We start from the raw sequence: 24,240 nt of genomic DNA on the forward strand, positions 1-24,240 counted from the left end.
TTGTTGAAGAAGATGATCAATAGTTTGTCATTTTACATCATTCCATTGTAGACTGCCTTGGGATTTAACAGTTCATACAGGGCAAGAAGTTTTTCATTACATTGCCGAGCAGTAGTGCAGCCTGCAGCTCACTGTGACTGGACCTTCTGGTTTTATTTATCCCTCTAAGAATTCGAATGGATCAGATTTATAAAAAACAGACATGTAATGACTATGGCAGAAAAATACTTACCATATAGTGAATTAAATAGGGGGCTTCATTACATAAAGATGCTCTGGGATTGTACCTTTGATATCTAAGAGTGCAATTGTTGATGTTTATGTTTTTGCTGTACAAAAAATTGTTTTCTACCTATGAATCAAACATTAATTGCATCAGAAGTAGTTTGATACTGATAACAATGATTCTGTTACTGCATTTAATCGAACTTTTATTTCTTAAAAGAATGCTTTGAAGGAAGAACAGCTTAGTCTTTGCTGTCTTACTCAAGGTGTGACTTTTTTAAAGTTACTGTTCTTTAAATCGGTCAGTATTTTACATTTGACTTTGGTTGCTTGTTTGATTACTGAAAAAACGACATGTGATTCTGACATTCAGTGGAACAACAGCACAAGAGTAGGTGAGAATTATACTTTTATACTATCTTTGACATGTGCTGATGAAATTTGTGTTTTCTGACGGTGAACACCTGTCAAAAATGTCATATACAATAAATACATTTACACCTCTGCTGTGCGCTCCAAATGTAATATGCATGCCCTGCACCACAAGTGTCGATCAACCCAATCTGCAGGTTTACACAGAATAGGGATCAGCAGATTTAAAGGAAATGCTGTGTGACATATATGACAACTTTCTGAATCCATCCCCTTCATAGAAGATTAGGTGTGATGCGTTTAATGCATTAAGTTATTTTCCTTGGTACCGTGTCTTATTTTGTTGCATGCATGATGCACGATTCAGGCAGAGATGGAAATGTGACCTTTACAAATACAGAAAACACTGAATACAAGATTACTGCAAACACCTAACAGTGAATGCAACATCTGGGTGCTGGTGCTTTGCATAAATCAATCAGTCACACTAGTTCTCAGTCTTACTTGTTGATGTGTGTAGATGAAAAATGGGATTTGGTCATATTTCCGTCAGTGTCACAAACTGTGGCCAGGCAACATAAGCCGGCTCTTCAGATGTCTTTTATTGACAGTGATTTGACCACTGATCATATTTTTCAATAATAGACTCCCTTATGTTATCAAAGCTTTATGTACAGTATAGTTGCACAAAATACCCTCATTATTACCTATTTTTTATCTTCATCACTCAAACATTTCTGCAAATACACCCTGCTCAAATGTTAAGAATGATTGGAAATAAGTTACAATCATTCTTATAAATAAATTGCCATTTGAATTAGGAATGATTACTTTAAAGGTGACCACAAGCTTCATCACAATGTTTACGACTAAAAATCAAGACATGCGTGAAGTTACAAACAAACGCGACTATGATCCCGAAGTTTTGCGTGGGGTGGGGGGCCAACTTCACACAGGTAAAAATCAAGTCAATCTGTTGTAACTTTCAACAGAAAACCATTCACATGTGAGCCTAGATTACAAGCTAAAAAGAAATGTGACACTTTGATAGAAAAAAAAGCAATAAGAGGAAAGAAGAAACACAGACGAGGCACAGATAGCACCAACAAAAATATATTCTTTGAAGTTAAGATTATTGCCTGATAGACTTCTATCAGATTTTTTTCTTCAAAACGTTCAATAAAATTGTTGAGATAAGTGAACAGATGTGAGTTCTTAAATCTCATTAGCTTGCCGATATGAACAACAGGTCCGTATTATATTAAAAAAATGAATCATCTCATTTGGCCACTGAGTAGGATCATGTAATAAAACCAAAAGTTGACTTAACTTTGTTAAATGTAATTTTTTGAAAAACACATAACAAATCTTTGTGTTAGGATGTCCTGTCCCTGTTATGAGAATCCGTTGTGTGGTATTTTGTCTGTCCTAACAAAACCCTGACCCCCCGTGATGGGACTTCCTCTTCTGCATAGGCTGTTTGTTCAGGCTTCTGACACTCAATCAGCCCAGCTCTCTGTCCGACACTTGTGTTTTGTTTAGTAGCTGCAGTACATGCTGACATTTACTCAACTTTGACTGTGGAAAATGGATTCATGTTTGCATGCGAGACAAACAGTCAGTGCGAGAGAGAGAGAGAGAGAGAGAGAGAGAGAGAGAGAGAGAGAGAGAGAGAGAGAGATGGATAACTCTTCTTGAGAAGCTAAATAAGAGAATAACATTTTTTCTTAAAGTATTTTTTTTTCTGGAAAGATTAGTTTGCGTTTTCTCTTTAAAACGCTTCCCTGTTGTATTTTTCATGCCCCTGTTTTTGCGCCTATGTTTTCTCATGCAGCTGCTGGTTAAGTAGCTTAAATGCAGCCTTGTTTCCATTTCACTGTGGAGTATTGGCCGTAATGCACAGTGTTCACCAATGAGCTGCTGTTACAGTGCCGGCTTGTGGCAATGAAAAGGACATATTGCAGCATTTTCACAACAGCAAAGTTTGCAATGACCGTGAAAGCATCTGAGTACACTAAATGATTTAGCCCCGTTTTCTTGCAACAAATGAATATGCAATTGTATTTATCAGGAATGTGCTGGAGGGGGTTTCCTGAGTGAATCCAAACAGTGTGAGATTCAGAGCAGAGCACATGAAAATATCCCGAGGGGTGTGCAGAACAAAATCCAGCAGACACATGCTGTATGGCTGAGATAACACATAATGCACAATGCCAGAGATGCCACCACAAGCATGAAAGTGAGAAACAAGAACAGGGAGAGCCGGACGGGAAGAATTAACAAAACTTCCAGCGTGTAGCATGAACAAATGTTTGTCTAAATGGTCAGATTCTGCAGTCTGATGACACTGATCGGCTGACAGGATATGGAACGTCATTGCTCTTCCTGATCCAAGAAGTATGACACCATTGTCTTGATCATACTTTTTCTGACTCTTCTGCAGACATGTTGCCGTTCTAACTCAGAGTGTAAGCCCTGCTGGCATTTTATCTGGAAAAAAAAAAAACCCTGCTAAGAAAGTGTGGTGGTTCTGAAAAAAGGGGAACCTCTGAACTGCACAGAGATGTGGTTGCAACATGATAAGAGAAAATCCATTACATACGTAAATACACTGCTTTGGGCAGCAAAATATTATGTCTGATCATTGATAAGCTGAAGATCTGTAGGAAGAGTTCTATCAACCCCCAAGACAAACATTTCCCCTTACAAAAGGCCACATTTACTTCACCAGCAAAACCTATGGAAAGCCAGAAGCCTTTCGTGAGTTAAATCTTGCAAGCTAATTGAGGAAACAGATAGAGTGAAGTGAAGCAGGACTGATTAGATCTTCTAGCATCTTCAGTGGCGAGACGGCATCGAATACACAAAAACCCTGCAGAAACCAAAACCATGGTTGTAATGCTGTGGATGCTTTAAATGGAGGAAACACCTTTTTTCAGGGTATAGAGTTGTCAGTCACGACCAAATGAGGGTTGGATATTGTGAATGGCCTTTGACTTTTATCTCTGGCATTACGAGTAAAGCAGGATGACAGTGGGCAATTAGCCGCCTGCACAGTGATGAAGCTAAAAGAGCACAAACCCTGAGGATGTGTGATGGTTGCAGGCAGATTGAGGAAACTGTTATGTGTGTGATGATAACTTTGACCGAGCATTTTCGACTGAAACTGGGCTGCCACTCTCCAACATTCATCACATCTTTGCTAAAATGTAATCACAGAGGCGCACCCTGGCAGATTGTGAAGACATTAATAGCCAAGTTATGACTTTAATAGAACAAAATAAGTGAATAAATATCTGCATTCACTTCCAATCACTTCAACAGCTCCAGCATTCCTCTTTTAATGCCTCTTCCTCTCTTCTTAAATACATAACTGAATGGCATTCTTGCACCAGATAATTAAGTCAATTTTATTTTTCTATTTTTACAGTCATGTGGAACCTAATCAGAGGTTGTTTTTTTTGTGACACTGATGACTAGGTGAGAACAATCAGCTTCATTGGTTTTCACCCCCAGACCCTGCTCTATGTTTAATTTTAGCCACAGTGTGTTTGTCAGTTCATGGCGAGGTCACATTATGAGGGAGTGTTTGTACTCAAACAATCACTATTACTACCTACTTGTTTTTTAATCAGTCTTTTTGTCAAGGGCGCTATGCCTCAATAGCCTGCTTGTAGATTGTGCGAGGGTTTGATTAAACATTTACTGAGTGTATACATGTTTTAAATAGTTTGGACAATTTATTTAGGAGGTTTGTGTTTCTAATCTTAAAAAGACATCCTTTCAGAGCCGAGTGATCAGCTTAGCCAGACTCCCTGAAAATAAGTGTTGCAAAGTTTTCATGGACATTTTGTATACCCCCGCCCCATACCAATTATTTACTCAGTCCATCCTGATTCTTCTTTCATTTAGCAGGTTTATGTGAGGATAATTGAATTAAGTCGTAAGAGAGAATAGAGACTAGTCTGTGAGCCGACATTGCCAAAAGCCCACCTCCAGTCTTGAGGCATAATTTCTGCAGAGCCTATACTGTGTAGAAATTCTGTGGCACTGTATCAAGGCCACAGGTAATTCATCTTCTGGCTCCAGCTCTGCTTTGCGACCTAATTAAATGAAGAAAGATGTGAAGAAATCTTCATTTCCGTCGGGATAAACACATTGCTGTATGGAAAAGGTAAGAGGAAAAGCTGGCTTTGCAAAGGATGAATAAAGGCAGATGAGAAGCCACTGGCTTGGAGAAAGTGACTGGCTGAGGACATCTGAATAGTGAAGGGAAAAAAAACAGTGCTCTGATTTACTTGCAGCTGCAGTTGCTGGCTCATTTGTTCTGATAATAGCTCATCGTGCACATACTTTATGCAGAGCTGACTCCATATATATCTGAGTTAACAAACGTCTCACTTCTTGTGTTAATACTCCACATCGAAAGCGATGGGCGTCGCACAAGACAAAGGAGCAGCTTATGTCATAGAGAAAAGATACACTTGAGTGCACTGCTGACAGTTTAAATACCGCCTGGCTCATCACTGAAACATCTGGCTTCTATTTGGTGTCGACTGCAAAAAAACCCACAAAACAATGCTTTTTTCTTACAACTTAGCTCCTTCACTTTCCCCACTCATCAATTTTTAGGAGCATGCAGATGGACAATTGCTCCAGCATCCCACAGAGTCCACACGGTTACAACAACATGCCGATAAATCCTCATTAAGGCTTTCCTTCCGTGAAAGCAGAAATTGAAGCTGGGATACCCGTGTTTATAGTCACATGCAATTGGAACAAATGAGCAGATCTTCAGGAGTGACAATAGGCTTACAGGCTTAATCAGGTCTTTTAAAAACCCCTCCCACTCACCCATGGGGAGTGTCAATTAATAGTCAGGAATGAGGAGCGACGCCTCTGTGCCTCTATAGCAGCAGTTCTCCCCTCTGACAGGCCCATATTTCACCAGACCCATTCACAACCTCCAGAGTCACCATTTCCTGGACTGTCGGGGGGATGAGTCCTGTCGTCAGATCGGTGATTTCACAGGCTGGCGGCAGCAGAATCCCTTGTTTAAGCTGACTAGCATGGCCCCGCTCCAGACAGCTGGGTGACCCCTCCTTAGTAGCTGGCTGGATGCTCTGATTACTCAGATGCAAAGATGATGTAAGGTGGGAATGTTTGCCGTGTGAGGCCAATGGCCTTTGGGACCTGCTGGTTGTGTAGTTGATTGGGTTTGCACAATACAAAACAAATATCAAGGTCTTGGGAAATACAATTAGGGTGCAGTTCCAGCTGCAGATCCCATCTTGTCATTTTTATTTGGGAGTTAAACAAAAAAAAAAAACGACTAAGCCTCCTACTGCAGATTCACACTCACAGATGCAGAGGGGCGTGGATCACTGTCATACAGTCATCGTCTGTTTATTTTGGTCATTTGGAAAACTCGACTTACTTGTGTGTCATGTGATGAACTTATTGCAATTCTAGGTCAGCACTGTATTTTCTATACCAACAAAGGTAATATAAGTCTTAACAGGTATCCTTCAGTTAAAATCAAAATGTCAAAAAATTAGCTGAAAAGCGATTACTTACTACTCTATCTTTCAATCCTACTTCTGCCGCATTTTGCCCACAGACTGACTGAGCCATTTACCTCAGAGCAGATTTATAGGTGACTTGCAGGATGCAGGGAGACCCTAGTCACATGAGCACATGTGTATCTGTGTGTTAGACAAACACAAAAGCATGCCTGTGTGAGGGCATGACTCTACATCAATACACCTTTATCCAGATGTTAATGTGTGTTTGTGTTTAACGGCATGAAGGGGAACTCTATATCCACCTCTCCTGAGAAATAAAAGGCCCTCTGTGCTCTGTAAACTTAAGGTCGCACAGTGTCCTTTATGTGAACCTCACCTCCTCCCTCCTCTCGCTCCCTTTTATGGGGAAGACATGCATATTACTGAATTCTACTAGTTGTAAATGTAGCATAAAAAAGAGTCATAAATACCTCAGCCTTGATTTTTAATTACTTCTAATTACCTCAAGAAATAAATTGCTTTCTCTCCTTCATTTGTGCATCATTTGACTTATCTTTTTTTTCCAATCAACACAGCAATTCCTCAAATCCCCCATTTAACCAACTGCAGCGCATCTTTTTTTTTTTTTTGCCTGAAAACTGAATAAATTAATAATTCAAAGTCCACAGTTCTAAACAAAAATGTTTGAAATGTATAACTTAAAGATGCTGTTGTCATTGTTTTTACTTTATGCATGCATGAGTTTACATGATCACTTTTGACACACCGCAAGAGAAATGCACATTTCAGAGTCTTTCAGCAACTTGTTTTGATTCTGAGGCTTGAAACTTTACTATAGCGGTTCACTCTCCAGACATAGCAAACACATCTCTTTTCAGTAGAAAAAAAGAGTGCTGAACACAATAAAGTTGTTTTTATTTTTTTTTCATTTATACTTTATTAATCCCAGAGGGGGAAATTGTGGTCCGCACTCTGTTATTTTAGAGACATGCTTCCCACACACATAAACCTGATTCACAAACATGCACAAGCAGGACCTGTGGACATGCATTAATGAAGAGATGTCAGTGTCCCCTGAGCTGGTGGGGGTTCAGTGCCTTGCTCAAGGGCACCTTAGCAGTGCTCGAAAAGTGGTCTGGCACCTCTCCAGCTACCAGACCAACTTCCATATTTTGGTCTGCATCAGGACTTGAACCGGTGACCCAACCCAAGTCCCTATGGACTGAACTACTGCAGCCCCCCAGTTTAGTTCCTAGCTGTTAAATATAAAGGAGTGTTTATGGTAAAAAAAAAAAGGGAAAGAGGGAGTAAATACTTATCTAGTGGCCATAAACACAACTCCAAAGTAATGCAAATGTTGCTCCATATCTGCTGAATGTATAAATAAGCAATTATTTTCTACCAGTGTTGTGTTTACAGCTTGTGTATGCTAAAACTAATATTTCTATGTAATTGACTCATAAAAGCTGTTATGATGGCAACAAGATAAAGTTACAGTGTTTGCTCGGTTAAGATTTTGTGATGAAAACTTTATAGATAAAAAAAGAAAAAGGGAGTGGGGGGAGGGTCTGCTTTTTTTGCTTTCTTTATCCAAAAATGCCTACCAAATTTTGTAAGCGCGTCACAAAAAAACTCATGCTTCACCACCAACACAGATGCAGGGCGTTAGAGGATGTTGCTGAAGAATTCCTTTGCTTGTCGAGGAACATCACACTGGGTTAAAATGTGGCCCTACTGTAATGACCGGCTGAGGCAACCACCAACAACCAATAAAATCATTGTTAACACACAGCTCACATTTTGGTGAGATGTGCTTTGGATGAAATTAATAAAGGCATGCATTTTGATGCATATTTTAAAAGGATACAGAACTGAATTTCACAGGGAGAAACTTTGGTGAAGTCTTGATATGTTATGAATCAATGGCTATATTCTGTGGCTGACAACCGGTCCTGTTTACCTGAAGGCACAAGTCTTTGCTGTCAACACTTGTCACAGGAGATTTCCATGTGCGCTGCAATTACAGTGTTTGTCGGTGGCTGCTGGTGGGTCCTCTGGGTTTCTGTATCGCTGTATAATTTCATCCCCCCCAACCCGTCCACAGAGTAATTCCATCACTCACAATAACACAGTGAGAGGCAGACAGTGTAGAAACAAGAACAAGGACATTAAACGATGATCACTAAGATGGTCACTTACACACAGCATGTCATGGTAAAATAATTTTAAAATTTGCTAAGTTTAAAAATGGACATTCTCTCATTAGAAAGTAATGTTAATTTCCCTTACTATGTCAAATGTGCAGTGCACTTGTACAGACTTTACTAATAAATTAGCAGGGAGAAAACAAATAATGTTATATATTGCCCCCAGTGGACAGTTTGCGTAAGTGCTTTACAGCCATGGAGAAGCAATACTACCACCTGAAGGCAAAGAATGTAACGTCTATTTTTCAGTTTCCCTTTTTAACAGTGTTTAAATGTTGCTGCAGTACCATTTGCTGTGTCTAATGTAATGGAAACAATTTAAAATCACATTGTAATGATTGAGTATAACATCTTTATTAAATGGGGCAAATATAACGAAATACTCAAACAAAGAGGCTCTTTATGCAAAGTAACCTCACATGGCAACTTTGGGACATTGATGTCATGATTGTTGTGCAATCGATGCAAATTAAACTATGCAGTCTGGCACAAGCTTTCATTTAACCAGTGATGGTGCAATACTTGTGTTCATAAGTCAGAAATTTATAGATATGCAAAATGGCTTAATGTATAAACAGCAGGCTACCATCATTTATCATTTAGATCATTTGGGGGGAGGGGTTAAGGAAAACAAAAGTACAGGACTTTTTAAAGCAAAAAATATTTGAGAAATAAATGTTGAGTTGCATCTTTATCAGTCCATCATGACATGAAAGATGACATCTAAACAACCAAGGACAAATAAGGAATACAATCCTTCACCAAAACCAATTCTTCAGGCAGAAGGGTAGCCAAAGGTTGGAAAGAAACTATAATTCTTCCGTTTCAGGACTCCAACTTGGTAGGAGGAGAGAGTGGGCGCTGATTTGCCATTCAACCATCCTAAAGGAGCCTTAAAGCAACGTTTTAACTTAAACAACCAACCAAGAAAGCCACTCAAAATGACTGCGAGGGTAACTGCCATTTATTGCCAATAATGTTTTGAAACATACCAGTGTCACCAAATATCTCAATACTTGAATGTGTGTGTGATGATTACCTTGAGATGCACAGCTCTCATTAACAGTGGGGTTTGTTTGTTTTCTGGCATGGTGAGGGAGAATGCATATTGGTAGGGGGTGACAGGACAAAAAAGGGAAGGAAGGAAAGAGATAAGTCTGGCATAAATACAGACTATAATCTTTGAAGGATGAATGAAGGTAATGTTTTAATGTTGAAGCTTTTTCTTTTGTACTTAAACCATCAGCGCCTCTCAGTGGTCGCACAGCCACACAGCAGGAAAAGTGCATTCATACTCTGAATGAAGAATAACCATTTATTATAGGGCACACACTAGATATACATTCAGTAATAGACTGTCACATTTATAATCAAGTAGAGGTGACTACAATTTATGGGTATAATGTATCACTTTATTTTTAAAACTTGACTTGAATCTTTTTGTCGTGTAAAATCTGATGACAAGAATATGGTTGCGTTTTATTTCTTTCAAATTCATCTTAAGTTTATATTGTAACAAAAACAAACCTCTCTGCAGTGAGCTTTAGTTAAACTATTATAAGGGAAACAAAGTTGCTTAATTTAAATCAAGGTTACAATTCAATCATTGGTGTACTATTAGAAAACACAACAATTTCAACAGACTCTAAATGTGCCTTTAAAAAAATACAATGACATACTATGTTTCTGCACATCTATTTCTGTCTTTTTAAAATAAATTACAAAAAAAATATTTGACCTTTTTTCCCCAAAAGATTGCTAGAACAACAGATCAACACAAAAAGTCGATACACAGCTCTCATGGTCTGCTAAATAACAACAAAAGACACATTCAAAACTCTCAAACAGACAACGAACCAATGAAACATTCTAAAAATAATTACAATGCCCTTTATTACGAGCATGTGAAAGCCGGTTTCCCACTGATGTTCACAGCTATAAGTTGATGATGAAATTGCTTGAAATCACTGAAACTTGCTGGATCATTTACGGGGGCAAAATGTAAAAACTGAAAGTGTAATAAAAGGGAGATATGTTTTTAAACATTTCAGAAATTAGCTTAAAAGGGAAACTTTTTCTCGGAACAGGCAGAACCTTTCCAACCCTTTTGTCCAAACTTTGGCATAGCTGTCCCATCATTTGCTTGTGACACCTCTGTGTTGTAGAGACTACATCTGGTTTTCATTGTATTGAGGGCTGGAGTACGGCTCCTGCATGGCCCCGGCAGCTGCACCCATGGCCGCCTGCTGGACGTGTGGGTTCTTCCAGGCTCCTGTTGCCCACTCCTCCTGAGCTTTGGACATGCTGGCCCCGCTGCCACGATAGTAATTATGGATCTGAAGGCAAAGTGGAATTAATTATTACTGACAGGTGTTTATATTTGAAAGGTAAGTGGTTTAAAAAACTTCACTTATTGTCTTATAGAGCTTTGGAACATTCTTGCATGTGTCGGGTATGCTGGGTTAAACCCTTGACGCCTGAATTTGTTTCCAAGTATTACAACTTTTTTTTACATGTGTTTAGGCTTTCAAGTAGATGCTAAATCAGGTTGAGAAAGTTTATTTGAAAATAGCACATAAAATAGATTTTACATAAAAATAGCACATAAATTGCACATCAAACGGACGCTGTTCTGTCTCTGACTGGTCATATGACAATCTAATGCTTGCAAAAGGTTCCTAGGTATGTACTGTATTGAAAGTGCATCAACCGGCAGTGGGGGAATACGGACGCTATTTTGGCTGGATTTGGAGCGGAGGCGGTTTGATGCAAATTCACGACAACAGGCGTCAAGGGGTTAAAGGTGCAAAGTAAGGTTGACTTTTAACAGCTCATGCAGTTTCACTTTATTTTTGTTGTGATGTTTTATACAGTATATATACATATACTTCTCACTTCTTTTTTCTTATCTTGGACTTATATAACCATAAAATAGATTGTCACTAAATTATGCCTGAAGAGAAAACACACAATGCAAAAATAACAATACACCTGTAGGACATTGTTCGCTTAAAGACGGATCATGTAATCATGTATCCACATAATATGTTGTTATTTCCCTTTCTAGGAATGCAGAGGGAAAATTCCTACCCTGGTGAGAGCGATGAAGGACAGAGAGGCCACTGCAGTGAACATGATGGTAGGGACCAACATGATGAGAGCGATCAAAATGTTATAGCTGAAGAATGAGATGGTAGCCAACCAACCACTGAAAGCAACAAAGGCAACAAAAAGAACATTAACTAAACACGTTTGATAAAAACAAAAAAAAGATCAATTAAAGACTATGAACACAACATGACACAATTACTGAACATCTGGATGCCTAATGTAAGTAGTCTTGTGAACTTTAAGTGCTGCTATATAAAGTTTAAAAGTGTTATAGCTCATACATGATGATGTATGGCTGCAAACTGTGACATTTATAAACTTTATGGAGGCTGTCATAATATTAATTCCTGATCATCAGCCTGAGTCGGGTGACATTTTGCGGTTCTCTTTAACAGCCTCTCAAAACCTAATAACAGGGCGATCATTAAAGTTATATGAGGGCAATCTCTAATGTTCCATCACTGTCATGTTAATGAAAGCCGAGAACAAGGCGTTTCAAAGAAAGAGTTCCTGTCCAGACGGGGAGCTTCAACTCTGCATGTTTCATTCAGAAGCACATTCTGAAATCTTAACAAAACAACTGTGATTCTGGTTTGTAGCTTGTATAATAGAGAAATGACTTTATCACCTCAAATGTGAGAAATAAGTGCAGTGCACCTTTGTGAAGACTGTGCTCCAGTATTAGTAAAATGGCTTCTTCTCTTCACCTTAATGTAAAAGGTCTTTCATTCGACTTTTTTCTTACATGTATTTCAAATTAAATCAATCGAGGTAGAGCTCCAGCAACTCAAGGTCAAGAGTTTCCCTTGACATTCAAGTGTCCTTATACATTACAGACTCTTTCTAAATGACCATAAACTTATTTATTATTATCTTTCCTTCATGAACTCAACACAAGATAAAAGTACTGTACAAATGATGCTAAATGTTTTCATTACATTTTCAGTTTCTGACTCTTACCACACTCCCCAGCCAGGAATGCCGATGCATTGGATGATGCTGATGCCAACTTGAGCCATGAACACAAAAAAGAACTGCATGAAGTTGAAGGAGCTGTCGGTCCTAAGAAAAAAAAAAAAAATCAAATGTAGCATATATATACACGCTTTTGTTATCTGGCTTACACCTTTCCACCTCTCCACAGTAACGTGTTAAACACAGAGACTGTGGTTTGCGATAGACGCATCAGCTGTCCATTTCTGTTCAAAAAGCAGGAGGGATACAGTAAGTAAACTTATAGTATGAATGACTTAAGATGATATTTATATGGTCTTTGATTGATAAAATGCACACAATCTAAAGCCTGTCACCAAATGAGAGACCTGATCTTCATGCCAACACAGGATATCAAAGTCACGTCACCTTTTTGGGACAGAAAGGATTTTCAGGGTGACGTTTCCCCTTTAGTTATTTTTGCTACCACTGAAAACTTCCAGAAAATAGAAGAACAGTTTATCACCGAGAGCCACCAAGTACCATGGACCATTGCCAACAAGTTTCCCAATTGAGAATAATTGGATAGATTTGTTTTGAATGATGATTTTTCTTTGGCGCATGTCTTTTAAATGTCCAGTGTGTGGTGTTCAAAAGAAGGGAGACAAGCCCTTTGAAACCCAAACAAATTACCACGCCAGCAATCACAGAACTATAAATATGCAGTAGACACCTGCATTCGCTCTTCTTTTTTTAATACGCGAATGTTTTTTTTTAGTTGTAGTTTTCTCATAATACAGTGCAGTACACACAATACACAGTGATGCAGAGCATTCCATCAACTGAGAGGACAATGACCTCTCCCAGTCTCCTGCCTGTCGAGTGAGAATCAGTGCCATTCGTGTGGTTCTATGTGTGGGCAATGCTCTCATACAAACGGAAACAAAACCAACAAGACAAGACGTACAAAACCATCCTAAGAATACAGCTGCACATGGAGAGACAAAGATGTAAGAGCGAAAAGCGAGAACAAGTGGTATTAAATGCAATCAGCACTCCAGAGAACTCACCTGTCATCTCCCCTCTAGATGTACCTGCAGTCACGTTTCGAAGCTGGAAATATTCTCTGTCAATCACTTACTTGCTAACACAGGATACAAATTCACCGTATTTTATACCTTACAGAGTTATTGTTTCAACTGAGCAGATAAAACACAGAAATTAGGATTAAAATGTTCTTCCCTGTGAAATATGCTCAATGTTGTGTTCTTCTGTTTTGACTGCATTGCTTTATTCTTTCTTCAACTATGATGACTGTCAACCACGCAAACACCATTGTATATGGATGTATGACTGAACCCCTTATTCAACAATACTTTATATTGAGTGTCATATTTGACTTACTTGAAGGCCTTGTAGATGGCTCTAAACCAACACACGTAGGAGCAGGGAGTGAACATGAGCAGCCAGATGATAGCCAGCCCAAAGTTGGTCACACCTCCACCACCAAACATCCAGGCAAAACAGCCAATAAGATTCACCGCAAGAGTAGCACTATTCACTTAAGCAGGAAAAAAGAAGAAAAGAAAAAGACAATGGATTTCAGGTAGGGATTGAAAACAATGTTGGAGGCACACAGACATGCACATGCAGGAAGGAGAATGATGAAGGAAGGCAAAACATTATTCAAAGCCTTTGATTGCAGTGGTTGATAGACAATACAGCTTGTGTTCCCTAAATAGCCTTTTTGTACATGTCTTCTTTTATCAATTTTCTGAAATATTATGGAGGCTGCAGTTGACTCTCTGCTTCACTTGCATGTAATAATAACTGTAGCTCTGTGCTTTCATCCCATCTCTTCTCCACGCTAGGTTTTCAGGTTGATCAGCTTCATATTTGGGTCAAGTGAAAAAAAAGCAGAATGCCTCTCAAGATTATTATGAGGCCAAACACAGCTGCAACATGACAGCTATTAAGGAACACAGTTACACTTCTTGACACAAAACAGAAAAGAACATGTGATGTGCAAATGATTTTCACAAAGCAAGAACAAAAAAAAAACTGAAAAGCTCAAGCCAATCAAGCCAAAAATCGTGAATGCAAGCAAAATGCATAAACTTACAACAGAGAAAAAGGAGATGTTAGCAAGTTTGAATATCAGCTTTAAATACCTGATCATGTTTATCGTATATTGAAAATGAAGAAACCTGTGGAAAAAGTTACTCAAAATCATTAATAGTTTAGACTGAGATTATATATATTTTGTATATATATATATATATATATATATATATATATATACACACACACACACATACAAATTATATTTCTTGTTGAGAATAAAAGATAATTATTCATTAAAAAAAATCTCTTTGCAATCAAAATCTAGTTGCAATTTGCCACAGGTTCACTGAAGTGGAGAGGCACTTTTGGATGTGCATATTTGGCCCAATTGAAATGCAACCGGGCATGATTTGTTTTCAAACTGTTATTTGGCTTATTGGCGTTCTCTAACTGCCAGGTTATTGTCGGCGCACAGTCTGCGTAAATGTCACAGTGGATTTGGGCCGTTTCTTGTTCCTCTCCCTTTCATGGACGGACAGGGAGCCTTCAGAACAGAGCAATATCACAAGCATCATTGTGCTGCTTGTTTACGGTGCAATAAACTGTGATGAAAGGGCTTCTGGTGAAAACTGTTAAACACAATTTCAATGTTAACTGCTCTGCTCAAACCAAGGCCATCTGGTCAGTGCCATGACTCATTAGCAAATAAACCAGTCAGGATAACAGCCAATAAAAAAAAATCAAAATCTTTGTGGACCAAAGGGATGCTTGTCCTTCTGTTACATTGTACTTTTTCCTCATGAGTTACAGAGGACAAGAAGGCTTATGGGACCTTTAGGAAAATTCTATTTGTTCCTTTTTAATTATTGAAAAGGAGAGTCAGTCAGTCTTGGCAGAAAAAGTCAGATTCATTGAAACCTAAAATAACGTTTCTATACCAGTATGATGCAGGGATAAGTGATTTCACTTACACATCCACAGGTGGTACATTTTCTTGCACATGCTGCGGTGCTGTTCAGGAATCTCCTCAAAGTCCTGGTAGAAGCAGGGCTTCAGAGGGATGAAGCCAGGCAGTGGGGGAAAGTTCGGCTCTGAGACAAAGGATTTCAAAACAGTTAGTTAAGGCTATAGCTTGTGCCACATCTTAGTTCCTAGTTAATTATATACTTACTGACCTGCCATGTGTACAAATGTAGCGGTGGCTCGTAGATGTACTAGGAGTCTTGAGCTTGTCAAAAAAAAGAAAAGAAAAAAAAAAGAACAGGAGGTTAGGAAGTTCTGAGGTAGTATTAGAAATCTTCTTTTGTATTTTTTTTTAAACGCACGCTCTGGGGAAAGCGTCTCGTTTTATAAACGTGTCGAACAGAGGGTGCTATTAAGCTAAGCTACCACGTCCTGTTAGGGATTTAATGTGTGAGCCCTCCAGGCGCCGTCTCAACGTAGTTGATAAGATAACAGATGAATCCTTCCGCTTTGACTAAATACAACGAGAATGGCCCCCACACTCCTTCACAGAGAGCGGACACGCTGCACAACTTTTGCAAACATACCCAAGACGTCCCACACTGGCCAATACTATTGTTTAGCAGCGAACAGCGACGTCAGAAGGATATGTTGACAGAAAGCTGGCCATCATCATCATCATCATCATCAACGGATTTCACGGAGACCATAATCTGCTTACCTTCTCCAGAGATCCGCTGTTTCTCCACTGTAAAGTCCACAGTCTCTCGTGGAAAAGTCACCTCGTGTTAAACGCCGCAGACAATTAGCAGGACGATATCTCTAAACTAGACTATCGGACTAATTTAATACTTTACTCTGGACATTCCCTGTGCCTTCAATCCTAACTGTGCCGTCCTCTTGCCAATCAGCGCGCTTGATTCTGCTGTCACTTTGACTCAGACCAATAGGCAGATCACTCCAATCCTTGACGTTGCATTGTTGACCCAATCACTGTTCAGCACCTGTCCATGGTGCTGAAACCTGACACAACCGTTTAGCTTTGAAGTGCAAACCACCGTGTGTGTGTGTGTGTGTGTGTGTGTGCGTGTATCGTTTCAATCAGTTAATCTCAAACAAGAGATTGGATAGATAAAGATATTGCTTCGGCTCTGTCGAGCAGCAATAATACTTTGCCGTACAAATATGATGCAGCAGTGTGCATCATTTAAATTATATGCACATCTTTAATACACACACAATTGTATTGTTTCTAACACATCATTGTTAATTTAAGGCCTCCTGGTCAATAGGGCTATAGGCTACTTTTCGTTTTGTAAATTTGGTCATACGATGCTCTTGATGATATGTAAGCCACCATGTTGTATTAATGCCCAGAACCAAATGTGAGACTTAGTATCTGCGTCTGACTTAAATAATGAATTGACTCCGGTCGTCCAGCAGGGAGCGCCGTTTCATTGCATTGAGTGCCTTTAATAATTCAAAAAGAAAACTGTAACTTGGATTCAACTCGAAACTCTCGGCACTGAGCACACTTGTTGGCATACATTTGCTTGGCTTGCTGAAAAGAACATTGTTTTAGCTGGCAGGAGAAATTGTAATTGATCCACAATATGGAGCCACCTGTTTCATATTTGGATCTCCGATACATTGGTAATAGTCCAGCTGTACTGTGCAGTACAACAGGTGTCAAAGCAGACATACTTAGTGTCTGGTTTGAAAAGTGTACATATAACAGCAACATAGTCTACATTAAAACAATAATTGCCACAGTAACACATATAAAGTAGAAGACAATCACAAGTCCACGTTGACAGTCCAAGTAGAAAATTCTTTTTCTGACTTTGGGTCATTATTTGACAAGACTCATTAGTTGTAATGAAATTAAAAAAATAAAAATAAAAATAAAAATAATAGGCAACCTGACATGGTCTCATTGTAGTTCACAGATTATTTTGAAATCTTTTTTTTTCCTTCAAATATACAGCCCTGGCCTATACAACACCTTGATTACTGATTCTGATATGTACCTCCATTGATTTGATTTTAAACTGATTATAACGATCCATCACACAGGCCAAAAATACTCTTTTATGTAGGCTAAATAAAACTCTCTTTGGCAATACAATTTAAAATAATATTATCTACGATGCCATGGTTCCTTTTTTTTTGACAGAGTAGAGATGAATCAAAAGCAACAAATGTGAAAATTACAGACTTGATAATTCCAAGTATTAACCTTAATCACAGGAACAAATGTGCCCTGACCAACCAGAAAAAAAAAACTATAAATATCAGAATATCACAAAGTAATAAAATAGATTAGGGTAAAAGTTTCACTTACAGATGTAAGTCATGTGTTAATATATGAAAAAGAGAGCATGAAAACAGCAACAAATAAGAAAAACAGTGAGTGGCTCACTTGCTAAAAGATATTGAGCATCTTTATTGTAAACATAGACATACTGGAAGTCTTTTACCCCATTCTATTCACACATTGTTCAATGATGTGATGAGACGTGCTACATCTCCTTGTTAAGTCATGAGGAACTCCTATGTTACTTGACAGAAAGCAAGTCATCGCCACATGGATCTTCTCAGCTTCTGAATTTCAAAGTCAGTGAAGAAAGTAGCATAAAACAGAGATAAGCGTAGAAAACTGTAAAACTGTACATTCAGAGAGATCTACCTGATATCAAATAAAGATCATTGAATTGTCTCTCAAAAAAACCCAAAAAAAACAATGTGGATCTGGAACACAAGAATGTGTTTTTTTAGAAACTTTTATGAGGGCAAATTGAATGAAAAAAGGGGCCCTTCTGTCCTCCCTCACTGTCACTTCTATGAGACTCTCATTTTCCCTCTCCTCTTTTCATTAATATTCATCAGAAAGAGCTTCAGTCTAGATGTGTTTCTCACAGGTTGTTCTCGAGCCACTGTGATATACACTGAGTTGGATATAAGTGGTCTCGCAATCTTGGCTCTTTGTTGTTGTTCTCACTCCAGCTCTTATTACGCCTCGCTCGTCTCACCACCTAACAAGGCAGCCATTGAGAGGAATTTCTTTACAACGCCTCACAATCTTCAATTTAAAATATAATTCAGAATCTACTTTTCAGGCTAATTAGGACAAGGCCTGTTTATTTCCTCCTCTGCATTAACACAGCCCACCTTCGCCCTTCGACTTCAGCTCACCAACCAAGTGTTTCACTCTGCAAAGATTCAGTCAGTCAGATTTTCCCCACAAGTTTTCCAGGACAACATTGATGCAAAACAGTGGGTCTTTTGGGGTGGTCTTTGTGGTGTGCTTTGTCATGTTACTGCATTAGAAAGAGATAAAAGGCAGGATATTAAGTATCGAGTGAGACAGTGAGATAACAAGAATGGTTGTAGGGAAACATAGAAGAAGGCAGAGAGAGGAAGAGAGGAAATGAAGGATAGGAGATGGGTCAGATATCTTTTCATCAGCACCTATTAAATATCATAGATATAGAAAAAGTCTACTTTTTACCAAAAAACCATTCAATTTATGCCTCTAAAAACAATGAACAAATGACTCAATGTTTACCAAACTGTATTTCCTAATAAATTAATAGATTATTTTTTAATCAACACAGATCTTTGTCCTGGTTTGTGGTATCCTGTTGATTGCAGTTCAGATTACACAATTAAATTGTGAAACACGGGATGTGATGGTAAAGTGTCCATTGTGCCACAGGGTGGTATACACATGACATTTGCCTTGATGTTGAGAGTGGCCTAATAGCTGTATCTCAGACGTGGGAAAGATGTAAATCTTGGGACACATCATCAGGGGTGTACCTTTGAATCAGGGGGTGTTTTGGCCTTTCAACACCAAAAAAGGGGAGAAGGATCAGCCAAGTCAAGTCAAATCAAGTTTATGTAGCACATTTAAAAAGAGTTTCAACTGACCAAAGTGCTTTACAGTATACAAACAGATACTTACCTAGACTAAAAATAGTCAGGGACTCAAATCATCAAAAGGGTAAGAAACAACCAGTCTTATAAGTAAAATAAGTGATGGACTTGGACCCATAAGAAAGAGTCAGGGACTAAAACTAAAAGTGGGACATTGTGAGTGCCCATGCTCAAACTAATGAGCTAAACTTGCTGCCCTAGATATCATTTGTTATGAAGTACCCTATATAAAAAAAGATCAATTGATTGATCTGATTGAGTAAACATACTCTTTGTTGTTGATTAAATACAGAGTTAACACACCACCTCATGGCACAAATTCTGGAAAACACACACACACACACTTTAAATTATGAAAAAGCGAGTGTCTGTTGTTATACACTCAATACCTCTGCTTTATACTTCTACTTGTGGTCCAGCACTAGTGAACCCCAAGTGTTATTGTCCTCCATTTGCCCAGCCATCCCCTTAGCCTGTGCCACCGTTGTCCAGGTTTCTATGGAGACACTTTCCTTGAGACTAAGCATTCAGAGGGCAACCCTCCAGTGGAAGGAGGTGGAATAACATTGTGGAGAGGCAATCATACACCAACCTAATTTTCATATCCAAACATGAGCCATGGATGGCAGTTACAGTGTTTGTTAACTAAACAGTTCACAGCTGGTGACTGGACCTGGCTGGACATGGAGCACATATGACTATTATTGTCTTTAAAAAAAAAGGTGAGTAGATTCTCAAATCATTGGAAGACAGGCAAAGATCAGAAAACAGACAAAATTAATACAGTAAATCATGGCTCTTCTTTCAGCAGGTAGAAAATGTCTGTCATTGTGCACTTGGATTGTTCAGCATTCTGATCAGCACTGCTGCCTTTGTAGTGCTGACATGAATGATGCATGCCCATGTCTGGGTCTGATGTTGTCACTCCTTAGCACCTCCAGCTGGGGGCGCTGTGCCATCTGTCTGTCAGCCACTCAGCTTTATTTCCTTTTCTATTCAGCCTGTTGTCAGATATAGTTCTGTTTGTTTGACCCTGAGAAAAATGAAAGACAGCCACCATGAATACAACTTTACTTTCTATTCAAACACACATTCCTCACATACTCACACATGAGAGAAATAGACATGAAAAACAAGTATCTTCTTTTCAAATTCCAAACCACATTATAACTTCTGTCACTTCTAGACACTTTTTTGAAAATACTTTTGAAACTTGCATTGCAAAACCTTTTTTCAAAAAGGCTTGACAGAGCAATATAACAGAAACCAGGATTATTTTCTAGTAGTATTTTCTAGTCCTTTAAATACTTAACAAAGATGCAATTGTTATCTCATGTTGGTCAGCTCTCAATCTGAGGTTGGGGTTTGATTACCATCTCAAACAGTCATATGCCAAAGTGTCCTCCGGCAAGACACCAATTGCTCCCCAAAGTTGCCATTAATGTGTAAATGTGTGTGAATTAAATAGTACAGATGGGCAGTTTGGCACTTTATGTCACAGCCTCTGACATGAGTGTATGAATATTTACGACATCACTTTTAGCTGTCGTAAAAGCAAACAATAATGGAACTCAAAGAAGGCTAAACATAATCAAAATATTCATCCCATAAAGGACTGATACACAATCCTACTTATATATAATCCAGCACTGAATTTCCAACCAAGGGACCAAACTCTATAAAACGTATGATAATGACAGTAAATCCTTTTCCGTATTGAAAATCTCAATCCATCACTTAAACATAGTCAACAGAACACAATCAGAGATTCATTTCAAACAAAGACTTAAAAAGTAGTTGATAATAGGGCTTCCTCTTGAATGTGTATGTATCATGTTGTCACATAAATTCTGCAGTCCTTGCACCCTCTGGAACTATTGAAGCACCTCATGAAATCATGAATAAATGTACTGTTCCTTGGAGAGATTAATATTGTTTTATTAAATATGAACTACAGATTATATAATTCTACTAACATTTTAATGTAACACCCTTTTTTTTTTTTTTTTTTTTTAAGATTTGTTTTTGGCTTTTATGCCTTTATTAAAGAGGGAGGACAGTGGATAGAGTCGGAAATCAGGGAGAGAGAGTGGGGAGAGACATGCGGGAGATGGGCCACAGGCCGGACGCGAACCCGGGCCGCCCACGCGTGAGGACTGAGCCTCAATACATGGGGTCGCGCGCACTGCCGCTGCGCCACCGGCGACCCCATAACACCCTTTTATGTATTAGAGCAACAACTTCCAAGACTGAAGTAGAGAAAATCACAGGGGCCATCAACCTAGTCAATTTGTTTTTCGTGACCATGAACATTATCGTAAAATCTGCTCTATGCTAGAGCAAAAAGGGTGAAATACACAAGGTACCAACCTCCCATCATGACCTTTAATGATGAGGATGGACTCTGGTCACCAGAGAGATGGTACAAGGCTGTAGATGGAAACTGTTTATTTACTGTAGATAAATACTGTTTATTTATTGTAAATAGATACTGTTTATTTTCAGTATTCAGGGTGTTACCAAAGCCAGTGTCAAAAATGTCAGTAAAGAACCTTAGAAAAGGTTTTCAACAGCAGCATGAAGGACACATCATCCACCCGATACCACTCTTATCTGCCTTGATTTGGAAAGTTTAAGGAAACTCTCTAAGTTGGTCTAATATGAATGCATGGCAGTCCAAATTGTCATTTTTACCCCTAAATCACATAGCCACTCCAGTTCTACAAGGTGCCAGTCTCCACATTTGAGGTCCTGGAGAAACAAAGGGGATAACTAGGGCTGCCTAACAGACCTCCAGCTGCCACATCAAAAGCACAGGAAGTCAATTGACATGTCTTGCTCAAAGCTGGAAGGAAGGTGAGGACTTGAAGGTGATGGTAAGAACTGAAAGCTAGGATCAAGGCTGCACCAAGGTAATTGGTTGAAGTGGTAACTCGTGGTAAAGTGGGCTTCCGATCATTTATATCTATCAAGATTATCTCTGTAAAGGAGAAGGCCAAGCACTGCCTTTCTTATGCATCTTTTTTTAGAAACATTTTTTCCTCACTGTGAATACACAGCAACTAAGATGGACATACAGCATCCTGGATAGCAGCAGTTGCTCAGCTCCTCGCCAACCAATTACAGTATTGTCTGTAGTACAGAAAAGCCTAATTTGTTATCAAAGAACAACAGCAAATCTAACATACCTCTCACTGCCAAGAAAAAGTACTAAAACCTCTTTCAGTTTGACATGAGCAAGACAAGTTTACTATACTAGAGTAATTGGTCTCAGGGGGCAGAACATCAAATGTGTAAATAATGTTCTTAGTAACTGGCTTGCTTTATCTTTGAGAATCCATGGTTTGCATGATTTTACTGTGTAAACAAAAATCGGCCTGTTGAGAAAATGTCCCGTTATACCAAAAGTAAATTGTTAAAAGTTGTGCAAAGTTGCTTTGAATATGCCTCTAAAATATTTGAAGAAATAATCACAAGCCATATTTTTAAGGGAAACAATTTCTAAATGGGGTTTCAACTGTTGCTGCATCATATTAGAGGGAATCGGGTTACCCATAATTAAAAACATAGGTGGAAGCAGGTCATTCCATCTAATGGATCAGCTTATTATACTTGTCAATACACACGTCATTTCATTGCTTCACAATACAGACTGCAGACTCTATATAAATGTGTCATTGAAAAGCTTTTTTATGCATGTGTTGCTTTGAAAATTAAAATATATTGGTTGATTGGCAACTTTTTGAATTACCATACAGTAAAGCAGCATTTGTGCACTGTATAATGAATAGAGGGGCACTTACAAAACTCCATGATGATTTTTGTGAAAAATTGATCAATAGCTAATTCTTATACATGTTTTTTTTTCTTTTTCTTCAGATCATAATGCTTTTGTAGAGCAATTTGCAAGCAGCTGGTACTTTGTGTTCATTATTCCACTGGAGCTGAAGGAAAAGGGAATATCATGGAAATTACAGCTTGACCACAATCACAGAGGACACACCAATGCTATTAGTTTTCCAATGCAATCACATTTGCTGATGACCCCGACATTCGCTTTAATCAGACACCTGGGAAATACATCCATCCCATTTCATTTCATCAGCCCCAATCCATCACAGATCAAGATAAAATGAATACACTGAGATGAGAAATTGAGCTAAACAAAATAGCTTATCCTTAGTGGGACTCCATCATTGCTTTATGATTTTCTGTCTCGCTGTAGGCAACAATATTCCTTGCAAACATGTTCAGGACAAAACCGAGCTGTACTCAAAAGCACAAATTATGAAGATGGAATGAAATAGTCTGTACAAGGATTTATTTTCATCCTGAAACAATTTTAAGCCGACTGTATGTGGCTGTCACAGCAAAATGTGTTTTGCACTTGCAAGCATGTAACAAGTCACAGGTTTTTGTGTATGTTTGTGTGCATTTAGTAGGCTGTATATCTATATTGTGAAAGCCTTTGTGTGATTGCCTCTCCCTCTTTCTTTGTGTATGCTGGTGAATACTAGGATGCTGCTGGTATTAGTGATGCTGAGAGTCCTGCATGAGGCAAGTCTTTGTCTGTTCGGTTAAGGCTGGTCTCCAGCTGGCTCTCGCTATGTGCAAAAGTCAGTGGGTCCCTCAGCACTCAGTGCAGTAAGCGAGCCGGCTGACTGATTGGGATGCACACCACCAACACCCCACCAACCCCACCCCTTCGTCGCCACCATTCCACCTCCTCCTTCGTGTTTTCCTCCTCCTCCTGCACAGAGAGCACATGTGCCTCTCCATTTTTTTTTTTAAAGAAAAACCTGCTTTATTACTTGAATTCATATACGTGCATAAAAAGGTGCATGATCTCCATCGATCATTGAGCAACCTAAAATACGAAAAGGAAATTTTCATGAATGAAT

General features: G+C 38.8%; 1 protein-coding gene across 1 annotated transcript; it reads right to left on the minus strand.

Annotated features, from left to right (window-relative positions):
• Positions 1 to 9,630: 9,630 nt before the first annotated feature.
• scamp5b (secretory carrier membrane protein 5b) lies at positions 9,631 to 15,648 on the minus strand. The gene is made up of 6 exons (XM_079339275.1): positions 15,613 to 15,648; positions 15,409 to 15,528; positions 13,778 to 13,934; positions 12,401 to 12,502; positions 11,420 to 11,537; positions 9,631 to 10,665 (listed from the first exon to the last, which is right to left on the minus strand). The coding sequence occupies exons 1-6, from the start codon at positions 15,617 to 15,619 to the stop codon at positions 10,498 to 10,500; spliced, it is 672 nt and encodes a 223-aa protein (XP_079195401.1). The 5' UTR covers positions 15,620 to 15,648; the 3' UTR covers positions 9,631 to 10,497.
• Positions 15,649 to 24,240: the final 8,592 nt, after the last annotated feature.

The sequence above is a fragment of the Symphodus melops genome (genome assembly GCF_947650265.1).
Source record: "Symphodus melops genome assembly, chromosome: 3".
Taxonomy (NCBI): domain Eukaryota; kingdom Metazoa; phylum Chordata; class Actinopteri; order Labriformes; family Labridae; genus Symphodus; species Symphodus melops.